Here is an 11,986-nt window from a genome sequence, read left to right as displayed (position 1 = left end):
CGAATAAGTAAAAGGTTGTGTTTCATAGTTAACATTATGAATAGTATAGGAGTGATAGTAAAAGAGTGTTTCAAGTAATGGAAAAATAAATATGTGTAGATAGAGTAGTAATCAAACAGTAAAATAAAGATGAATATCCAATTGAACTAATTAAAGAATTTAATTGAAAGTACTTAACAAACACCTAAAATCCTATATAAAATAAGATAAATGACCGGGGGAAAAAGGAAAAGATCTCCTTCAGTCATGACGATGACTGCAATAGTTCTTCACTTTGCCTAGGAAAAATGGTACCCTCTTTGAGTGTGTGTACTCTCTGTAAAAACAATCATCTGAAATCGTAGAAAGTACTTGCAGCATTGTGTGGATAATGAAATTCTACGCTTGAAAATAGAAGTGATGTGGTTGGACCCCAAGAGGGATCCATGTGCTGATGGAGAATGACGTCATCAACCGGGGATGGGGATGGAACCGCATGAGTTGGTGGAGCCGCATTATCAACTAGAGATGGAGTTGGAGCCACATGAGTAGGTGAAGCCACATTATCAACTAAAGATGGAGCCACATGAGTTGGTGAAGCCACATTATCAACCGAAGATGGAGATGGAGACGTATGAGTTGGTGAAGCCACATTAACAACCGGAGATGGAGATGGAGATGCGTGAGGTGGTGAAGCCGCATTATCAACGGGAGATGGAGATGGAATCGCATTATCAACCGCATGACTACAATAGTTTCTCACTTTTCCAAGGAAAAATGGTACCCTCTTTGAGTGCGTGTACTCTCTGTAAAAGCAATCATCTGAAATTGTTGAAACTACTTGACAACATTGAGTGGATAATGAAATTCTACGCTTGAAAACGGAAGTGACCAAATCTAATGCACAATTGTCCACCTTGATGCAATAAGTAGTTGGAGTCGGGACCGGTGCCCAAGACAGAGCCGTGTGTGGTGAAGCAGCATTATTAATCGTAGATGGAGATGGAGATGGAGTTGGTGGTGATGGTATTTTTGGGTGAGTAAGCCACCACCATCGGGGCCATAATCGAATTGAAGAAGTAGCAAAGTTGTTTTCTGTTTTGGGTTCGGTTGCAGCATCAGTAGCAATGCCTATGCAACCCAACAACAGAAACATACATAACAATGTCGATGACGACGACATGTTTCAGAAGAAAGAATGAGTAAATAACTAGCTAAGATGGAAGGAACAATAGCCAAAGAAGTAAACTTGTACGAATAATATGATGCGACGGAGTTGATATAAATAGGCAAAGAATTACAGGGCGATACTTCCCAATCCCTTTATATTTCAAATATCAAATTCTATCCAAATTTGGATTTCTTTTTTATGTACAAATGCCAAAAACAATTTAAGCCATACTTAAATCCAAATCCATTTATACTTCAAATATCTACTTCTATCTGTAATACCCTGTATTAAAATAAGGGCATATATGTCATTTAGCTTTAATTATAAAAAAAAAAGATCAGACAAAAAAAAAGGATCAGATTTTTTTTTAAAAAAAAGTCGCTGAAAGCCCTAATAGAAGCAGCAGATTTTCTGCAACTTCAGCGGTCAAAAAAATATAGGACTCTTCTGTTTCTACGGTGAGAAAGAAGAAAAATAAATTATAAATTGAAAGTCTTAGTTCTCAAACTAAAGAGAGAAGTGGAAGAAGAAGAAACAGAAGAAGGTAAGTTTCTTAACTTAGTTTAAAGGTTGAATTTTCATCTTCCATGATTATAAGATTGAGAATTGGGATGTTGAGAAACATGAGTTTAGTAGAAATAGAGGAAATTTATTTCACTCTTATGAACCAAGTGAATATAGTCAATGATTTGAACAAGGAACTTTGGTATTGGGCTTATATACAATAAAAGTAATTAGGCATTAAGGTTAGGTTTATCCTTTTACAGTGAGAATTGACCAAGAAGAGAATAATTTATGTGATTAAAGCATTAATTAAGTGATTTGGCAGATTCTGAATCAATCATGAAACCTCTAGGGCTGGATTTTTGTTGATGTAGTATGAATTACCTAAACGAAGGAGTTAATACGAAATTGTAATGAATGTGTTTATAGTTTGACTAAAGGAATTCATACGGACCATTCGAGTGAAGAGCTTCGTGTTTCAATACAAGTACTGGGAGTAGTAATCTTACCACAATTTATGTTTTATAATTTGAATGATTTTCACATAGTTTATAAAGTAAATGTGTTACTGAACGTTTTGAACTTGCACGTGGGACAAGTCTCTTACTGGATATGGTATTACTGGATATGATATTGAAAAGATCATTTGAGATGATCTCATTTTTTTACAAGATATGATTTCTGTTATTGAAAAGGTTTCACTTATTTGAGAAATAGTAATTTGGACATGTGATTGTTAAACTTTGAAATGATATGATTTGATAAGATTTAAATATTCTGTTCGATTTTGAAATGCTTCTACTGATTACAAGAAAAATATAAATGGGAGTAGACCTTGATGAATCTCGTAGCTAACAGCGGGACCGCTAGACTTGGTGCACTTTGTAGTTACTGATTTCTAATAAACCCCTTGCTAGTGGGACGTGGAACTTATATACTATCCCTCGAGTAGGGTCTACTGATATGAATATTTAACTCCTTTTGAGGAGTTCACTGTTATTGGTTACTTCTTAAAGAGAAGGTCACTTTGATTACATGCTTCATCGTTGGAAACATCCAGTAGAATATAAGTTGTGGTCCATTTGCAAATCTATCATGTTGATCTCATCGCATTTGAATAAACAATTGCTAACTTCAGACCAAGAGGACGGATTTGATAGAAACTTCCTCAACTTATAAAACCATGCTGTATTTACACTGGAGAAAACAGGGAGACAATGAAGAATGATGTTTGAGTTCTTCAATTGGCTTGACTCTCTTGCAATGTTAAGTTCAGGAATTTCACCCCCTGTGTAGTCCAGCGATACCAAATTTAGAGCATTAATGTCACATATGTTGCAATATTGATTAATATTCAAGACTTCAGGGAATCCGACTTGATATTTAGAACGTTAATCCCCGAACAATCCTCAAGGATGAAAGAGACAATCAAGGGAGAGCTATTAAGTAGAGTCTGAAGCATATTTTTGTCTAATGTTACATGTGATAGAGAAATCTTTCTCAAAGAATTGCAATCCACAACCCCATTTGATGGCATAAGAGTACAATCGTGCAGAATCAATTCTCTTAATGATTTTGCTGTCAAGATTGTAAAAATAGGCGTCGGGTATGATGTAGAGTGAAGTACAAGTTGTTTTACACCATTCTCAAGTGCAATGAGAAGCCACTTATCAACCAGAGAAAAAAGTTGGTAAGAATCAGAAAAAATCTCTGTTAATTCAAACTTATGTATATGAATTTTACCCTTCCTATATCTCTCCATGATTGTGTCCACTTTCTTAATTTGTATGTCCTTCCCGGCCTTCCCAACAACTTACAATGAATTCCAAGTAGGGAAGAGTCAACCACGCTTGCGACAATGTTTTGGATAGAATACTCACGCCACATGCTTCTTTATAACCAGCCAAACAGAGTATTTTTGGATTAGAAATTCCGGCAATAAGTCAGTTATGTTTAGGTTTGTTTTGTATGGTGAATGATAATGTTCATTTCGATACAATTATTATAATTTATAGGAATCCTATTTTATCTAATTTCTCCTCCTTTTCTTTATGTGTCGTCCCTTAACTCTATTTTTCTTAGATTTATTAAAAGACAAAACTAAAGTCACTTAAGTGAGTCTCTTTTTATTAGCTCTCTTCGCCTATAATCGAATTTATTCATGATTAGTGATTTTTTTTCGTTTGTTTACTTATTTACATGATTTTTTAATTCCTAAATTTAAGTGTATTGATTAGTTACGTTTAATCTTCCCTAGTTCAAATGTATTTTTAAATGAGCAAAAATAGGGGGGAAATATATTTCTTTTTCCTAATTTATAATGAAAAAAAAAATTTACAAATTTGTTAGATGAATAAGGATGAATATAAACTAATGCAAAATTGTAAAGATACTCCTACAAATACAAATGTATATCAGTTTGTCAGGTGAATAAGTACTAATCAACACCAATATAAATAAGGGCTTAACTATTACTTATTAATTCATAGTAGACAACAGAAATTACACTTTTTCGATTTATTTTTAGAAATATTATTAACTATTTTCACATGTTATTAATATTTAAATAATACTATTTTAGATTAATTTAAGTCTAGTAAGAATTCTAAACAAACCACATATGATTAATTTAGAGTTCAGGTACTATTTTTATTATTTTCATTTAAATATTAATAATATGTGAAAATATTTAGTAATATTTCTAAAAATAAATTGATCGTGTAGTTTTATTGTCCACTATCAATGAATACTAGTTTATAAACAATTTATTAGATGAATCCGGACAATAAACAACAATCCCTTCATTTGCATCAAAATTTGAGATTATTACATTAAGACTGTATATTGTCTAAGTGTCTTCCATAATTATTAGACAACACTGATGCAATTGAAGCTGTAGTCAAACCCATGAAGTGCCTCAGTCTGAGTTAGAACACCTTGAGAGAAATTCTGTTGGAGAGACTTCAAAAATTTAATTATGCTTCTATGGTTAGCAAGTTAGCACCTCCACCCTATTTGCAATTTATGACAACAACATACCCACTGTGATTCCACAAGTGGGGTCTAGGGAGGGTGTGAGGTAGAGAGGTTGTTTCTGATAGATTCTCGACTCATGAAAAGCATTTTTTCAAAAACAGGCTTTGACAAATATTAGAGCCAAAGCTTTGACACTTTATGTATGAGTAAATAAAAAAATGTTAAAAGTAGATGTATATCAAATCTTTCGATGACTTTGATCCACATCAGTAAACTATCTAATACGAAATTCATTCCCAAGCATCTGGGTGAAACATAGATACTGTGTAACAGCAACATACTAGTTTAGACACAGATTCGACATGCACTTAACATTCTCCTATGATTTTCAATATATTGACTATCCAACTTGCAAAATCAACATCCTTAGGCGGAAAGTTTGGCATTTAACAGTAAATCAAAGAGAACATGTCAAATTTTACATGAAGAGTCAAAGTTCTAGACTCACCTACCAGTAGGAGAGTACTCGATGAAAATGCATATGAATGACGGATGACCTGTAGTAGTAATGGAATTTTCCAAGCTCATCGTCTTGTTTCCACCTTTATTCCATGCTAGTTTCTAACTTTAGCTAATAAATCTTTGATGCATTGAATCCTAGACTAGTTGACGTGTTATTCTACCTTGCTCTCAAATTTTTGAAGATTTCTCTTGGACATTCTAAGTGACAACATAAATTTTTTTCCCTCCCAAATTCCTCTACCCCCAAACCCCAACAGAAAGAAGAAAAGTCCACAGCTTTGAACAGAAAATGAGTAGCAAGGCGGGCCCATTATCCACCAAGTTCAGAACCATGCACCACTAGACCTCAAGGATTTCTCGGTTATCAAAAAAAAGTTGCTCCTATCTTAGTGTTTCCCTTCTGTACTGGTTGATACTCAATAGATTGTTCATTGTGTCTTCATGCTGGCTTGCTTTCTAGAACAATCACACTTTGTAAGGTCCGTGTATGATTTATCTCTGGTCACATGAATATCGACGATCATGTATGATTATAGTTGTGTAACTTGCTATCAGTAGATATTAGAAATTGGAACCATTTTGAAATGTTTCCTGATACAATATGATGCAATTAGTTGTAAAATAGTTGTAATTGCAGGTCCATGAATTCTTGACATAATCTCATATTTCAGACATTTACTTTGTTATTTCAGCCACTGTATAAGCATAACATGCTTTCTCTTTCCCTATTCTTAGGCATTTAATGCACAGTTAGTTGGAAGCTAAGTCTACATTGAGCAAAGAAGGTCAATCAGCAATAGTGTTTCAACTTCCAATTGCCTTACTTATTATCTTTTTATCCTAGCCTTAGAAGTTGGTCTATGTTCTTGCTTGCTTAGTTCATTGATTGAAACAATTACAAATACCCTTGGATAACTTGAAAATGGTTCACTTGGGGTTACTTGGGTGATCACAACAGTAGGAGAAAAGAGAAGTCTCGTGCATCAGCTTTATTACTACCTAAGATGCTAATTACTGGTTCTTCCTAATTGCTTGTGAAGCTTTTACAATCTTTGTTCTTCCTATTCGAATAAATAATGTACTTTCAAGTCAAGCAGTTATAGAGGTAGAGTCTATGGTATGCACCATTATTTAAGGGTTAGTCATTCAATCATAAAAGTATGAGAAAAGAGAAGTCCTGTGCATCAGTTTTATTACTAACTATATGCTAAATTACAGGTTCTTCCTAATTACTTGCTAAGCTTCTACCAACTCTTCTGAAAATATTTCAACGACAGATAATGTACTTTCAAGTCAAACAGTTATAGAAGCCGTGGCTACAGTATGCACCATTGGTTGCGTTTGTGTTTCATCATTCTCATCCTCCTCATCTTCTATTTCCCAGAGGAAATTAGCATAAGCAGCATGTATGTGACTGTTAACACATCAAACAAGATAAAACAGTCAGTTTTGGAAAGTAAATAACATGTTCATGAATTTCAAAAAGACTTGAGTGTTCTTGGTGGTGGGTGAGAAGAAGACCTGTCACTGGAGGCTGTTTGGACTGCTCTTTCGAAATAGCTCGTGGCTCTATCTGTATCGCGGTGAAGCTCCCATATAAGCTTAGCATATTGTGAAAGAATTTCACCATCACATGGATCTGCTAAGATAGCTCTTGAATAGTATTCCTCTGCCCCTTTAAGGTCTTTCTTTGTCTGCTCCAACACGAAAGAAAAGCAAAATTAGCTATTGTCAATAACTGAATAAGCAAAATAAGAGAAGGGACAAAAGCAAAGACTCACTTCATATAAAAAGTTGGCATAATTCCTCAAGAATAATGAATTGCCAGGATTCTCTTCTATCATTTTCTTGTAATGCTCTTCTATATGAAGTCCCTGGCTGTCACCACCATCCCTATCGAACGCTACTGGGCGATAAACACCGCCTCCTCCACCTCCTATGCCACAGCCACCATCATCAAAGCAACCAATATCAGCAACCCCAAGTCCTCTTGCTAGGAACATCTCTTCTCTGCCTTCAACTATTTCTATCTTCGAATTTCGACTCACATGACTCATTTCCTCTTTTACAGCATTCATTCCCAAACTGTTCTGTCCACTTATGCAATCAAAGTCATCGCTGTCATCGTCGTCCGAATGAAGCTCCCTTGAATTGTGAATGGAGAAAGATGGAATGGTTTCCAAGAATGATTTTGGTGGTTTACGCGAAAGCATGTTGGTTGGTTTAGAGAGGGTAAATTCATCAACTACTTCATCAGTTGAAACTTTTACTAATCCTTCCAAGTTCCCTTCAGATTGAGCTCTTCTAAAACCATGAGATGGGAATTTGTTGCCATTGCTGATCTCAGAAAATGAAGGAGAGATTGGAGACTTACAAGGGTATAAACTTCTATTAAAATTCTGATATCCACCATGGCTACATGAGAGTTTGCTATAACTATGGTGAATGGAATTGGGTGTGTGATTTGGGGTTAAATCAGATTGATGATGATGGTGATGACTGTTGGGACTCTCTGAGTGTAAAGATCCAAGAAGTGGTGTTGAAGAACTCCTTAGCAGCATTTTCTTGATTCAAGAGACAACAAGATTCAAACTTTCTGTCACAATAACAAGGTTAAAAAGATTTAGCAGCATTTTCTTGATTCAAAAGACAAAAAGATTCAAACTTTATGATATTATAACAAAGTTAAAAAGATTCAGTCGCATCTTCTTGATTTTCTTGATTCAAGATATAAAAAGATTCAATCTTTCTCATATTATAACAAAGTTAAAAAGATTTAGCAACATTTTCTTGATTCAAGAAACAAAAAGATCCAATCTTTATGATATTATAACAAAGTTAAAAAGATTTAGCAACATTTTCTTTTTTTAATCAAACAGAAAGATTCAATCTTCATGATATTATAACAAAGTTAAAAAGATTTAGTAGCATTTTCTAGATTCAAAAAAAAAAAAGATTCAATCTTTCTGATATTTTAACAAAGTTAAAAAGATTTGGCAGCAATATCTTGAATTTCTTGATTCAAGAGACAAAATAAAGAGAAATGTACCTCAAACACAAAAAAAAGTTCTTGAAAACCTTATGGACAAATTGGGAAATAAATATATGGCCTTATTATATAGAAAAATAGATCTTGATATTATTTTTTATAATATAAAATTAGAAGATATGAATAGTTGTTAAATGAAAAGAAAATGGAGTGGTGGAGAATTAAAGATTCCAGCTAGTAGCTTTAAAAATATCAGATTGCTCAATTATTATTTTCTTATTGAAAAGGTCAAGAGTGGTTGCTTCTTCACATGTGGGTTTGGGCTGATATGCTCCGTTGGTTTACCAAAACCAAATTTGAGTTCATATTCATGAACCCCACTTGAAATGGAAAAAATATGTTTAATTTTGCAAGCATTTTTTGGCAAAATTTGTTGACCATAGAATTTGTTTAATTTGAAGAAAAAAAAAACATGTTTTTAGAGCCAAATATAATTATTGAGTTCTTTAAAATGTTAAAACTCACCTCAAATTAATATATTTTAGGAGGATAGAAAAGTCTACTTTATTCATGTGTATTATTAAGGATTTGAGATGATAGTACGAAAAGATGGATTTGAAGTATGAATTTAATTTGTTTTACATTCTTAGGTTTTATAATTGAAAACAGTTAAGATTTTAAAATTGTTCGTCCAAAATTATATTATATGTTCTTATCATTGAGTTTTATATTTGTTTTATTTTTCTTTCTAAATTTTGTTAACATCTCTTTAAGTGGTTATGTCAAAAGCCCAAAAGTGCTATTAATAATTATTTAGAGAGAGCATTACTCAATTTAAGAAAGAAAAATAAAACAAGACAGATATAAAATTCAAATTCTCAACCTCACTTACAATGCTGCTGTCAATCATCATCACATTATATGATACTTTGAGTGTGAATTCACATAGCTAAACACCACTATATATGATTTCAAGAGGAAAACATGGATTCACGTGAATCTGATGACTCGTCCAGCATACATCCATGTTTATTTATGACTCTAACTAATTCTATTTACCTTTCCTCCTCATTAAACGCACTCTTGAAGTTGATATAACTTTAAGGCAGTTATAACCTGCCTACTTATATTTTTTCTTGAAAAAACATGATATAACCAATAAAAAATCGTCAATGATAATATCTAATTTATTAAACCCCAATTTTCGTAATATTTGTTCACTAGAAATAGCCTAGTTTAACGACTTACAAAAGATTAATCTAACTCTTATTTTTATTTTGGTTTGTGTCGTAGTCTATTGTATGAAACTCTGAAGCTAATTATCTTAGTTGCACTTTCAAATCTAATTTTTTAAAAATATTTAAAAATATGGCCAAACACTGACTATTAGTAATATAACGTTTAGCACGTTGTTATTATGCTACAATTAACACATTCGATGCTTAATTGATAAGTATGTAACCGATGATTCTAATAATATATATATATATAATACTATTCAACCTTCGGTACTCCCTCCTTTCCATTTTATGTGGCACATTTGATCGGGCATGGAGTTTAAGAAAAGATAAAGATTTTAAAATGTTTATCAAATTGCCCTTAATAAATAGTCATATTAAAAAGTAGAACTATTTTAATCTCTAGTGTACCTTTAAATACTTACCATCTGAGGAAATGTGACATTCTTTCTTGAAATTGACCAAAAATGAAATGGTGCCACATAAAACGAGACGGAGCGAGTAGTTGATTTCCAATTTGAGTTCTTCAAATAAATAATTGTATGAACCTACACTAGGTGTGTATATGACCGTATTTGTTCGAGTTTTTCAAATATCAAATCAAATTATTTGTGCTGAATTTTTAAATTTATAAATCAACCAAATCAATAACACTCAAATTTTTCAACCTCGGGTTGTTTTGGCTTTTTTCGTGGTTTTCGGATTTTTGGATTTTTCCGATAAAGTATTCATACAAATATATAATTTACTTGTACTTAAAATATTTCTTTAGTCCTACCAAAATATAACTATCTAATGTGTTTCTTGAGAAAATAACACAAAATATGACATGATTAATGACACTAAAATATCCAACAAAAAATAATAATAATGAAATCGTGTAAACAAATATTGCAAATTAATAAGCCATAATAAAAATGATCATAATTTAAAAGTACTATATCATCATGCTAAACTAAGTTTAATAAGTATTAGTTGCATGACTAAATATTAAAGGAAATTAAAATTAGATTATGTATTTTAATCGTCTAAACCAATGTAAAATTAAAAAACAAATATTCAACATTATTGTCATTCTTAGTGTTGAATTGTTTTTCTTTTTGCATTAGTATTAATTTGATTTTGATTTAAATTTTATTATGATTACCAATGTCCGTGAATTATAATCTTTATTGGACCATTTAGAATTTTAAGTTTCAAACTTGAAATAATATATTTAAAGATAAAAATTATGAAAAAACATAAGAAATATTTAAAATTTATATCAAAGTAAATATTTCTATGTAAAAATTAAAATTTTAAAATTATATATATTATGTTGGGTTGGTTTGGTCTGTTTTTTTTAATAGTTAAAACCAAACCAACCCAATTATAGTCAGGTATCTTTTTTTCAATACCAAACTAAGTCAACCAAATCACTAGTTGAGTTTTTTCGATTTGCATTTTTGTTCAATTTCAATTCGATTTTGTACACTCATAATTACTACATTTTTCTAGTTACTTTTACTCATTTTACTTCTTAATAAGCATTGCAAACACTCATATTTAGAGGATACAATAACATTTGCATCATTACAAGACGTCAATATATTTTATAGAACCAACTTGCACAATATTACCACCCCAACAAGAACACAATAAGACAAATTAAACAAAAGATCGAATTTTCTTATGATGAAAATGAATAAATCTATACATTTATTTACATGATAATTAATCACCAAAAAAATATATTATTAGCTAGTCATTTACCTCAAAATGACTTGTTTAAACCAGGAACGCACTTAATAGATTAAATAAAATTTTATAATACACTACTCAAACACTAACAATTTAAGAAAATAATTTAAGTGGATAAACTGTCATTTGACCATCCGTTATAAATTAGGACAAGTCGCTCCGACGATTAGTCCGTTTTGATTAAATACGGACATGAATAACCCTTTATGTTTATGCATTTTAATTAGGAAAAGTACACTATAGGGGTAGGTACTGGGTATTCATTCATGCCCTATCCCAAATAAACATTACAATTCACAATTATCACAATATAATTTGAAAATTTAAACAATTTATTTTTTTTAAAAAAAATAATTTATTCCCAAAAAAAATCAATAAGGTTTGAAACTAGCCGTTAGAATGTTTTAAACTCATAAATTGCCTTAAAAAGATGAATATAAGAATTCAAGTACTAACGCACTATATAGAAAATCTCCATCTTCTTCATTAAAATCTCTCTCAACCCAAGAAGATAAAAGGGTATGCTTCAAAAATCAAATTTTGATGGCAACAATGAACAGTGGAAACAACAGCAAGACTTCTGCAGCTGCTGCTCCTTATGCCTTCAGCAAAACAGACGCAGACTACTGCAAAGAATGTTAATACTCAGTTTGTTCTTAAAAGTTGTCTTTTGTTTTACTCAAAATCTTTGAATTTGATGTTTATAGTTGTTGGGTGTGCTTGTATTTTTATTTGGGGAAGAAGGGTTTTGAATTGATTTTCTTGATATAGGTTTTTGATCTGTTTGTAGATCGGGGTGGGTCGAGGGTCGGGAGAGAGGGTAGGCGAGAAGGGTGGGGGTAGGGGGTAGGGCTAGAGGGTGGGATC

General features: G+C 32.1%; 2 protein-coding genes and 1 pseudogene across 2 annotated transcripts; all 3 read right to left on the bottom strand.

The window, feature by feature from the left end:
• Positions 1 to 223: 223 nt before the first annotated feature.
• LOC107030362 (extensin-like) lies at positions 224 to 1,183 on the bottom strand. Its single transcript, XM_027919644.1, has one exon. The coding sequence runs from the start codon at positions 1,160 to 1,162 to the stop codon at positions 329 to 331; it is 834 nt and encodes a 277-aa protein (XP_027775445.1). The 5' UTR covers positions 1,163 to 1,183; the 3' UTR covers positions 224 to 328.
• A 1,486-nt stretch (positions 1,184 to 2,669) lies between these two features.
• Positions 2,670 to 3,605, bottom strand: LOC114074069 (annotated as a pseudogene).
• Positions 3,606 to 6,272: 2,667 nt separating this feature from the next.
• Positions 6,273 to 8,359, bottom strand: LOC107031469. The gene is made up of 4 exons (XM_015232862.2): positions 8,202 to 8,359; positions 6,934 to 7,748; positions 6,674 to 6,846; positions 6,273 to 6,566 (listed from the first exon to the last, which is right to left on the bottom strand). The coding sequence occupies exons 2-4, from the start codon at positions 7,711 to 7,713 to the stop codon at positions 6,446 to 6,448; spliced, it is 1,074 nt and encodes a 357-aa protein (XP_015088348.1). The 5' UTR covers positions 7,714 to 7,748; positions 8,202 to 8,359; the 3' UTR covers positions 6,273 to 6,445.
• Between the last annotated feature and the right edge of the window lie 3,627 nt (positions 8,360 to 11,986).

This window comes from Solanum pennellii, chromosome 9 (genome assembly GCF_001406875.1).
Source record: "Solanum pennellii chromosome 9, SPENNV200".
NCBI classification, from domain to species: Eukaryota; Viridiplantae; Streptophyta; class Magnoliopsida; order Solanales; family Solanaceae; genus Solanum; species Solanum pennellii.
Note: the sequence above shows the minus strand (reverse complement) of the source record. Positions and strands in the feature narration are given on the sequence as shown.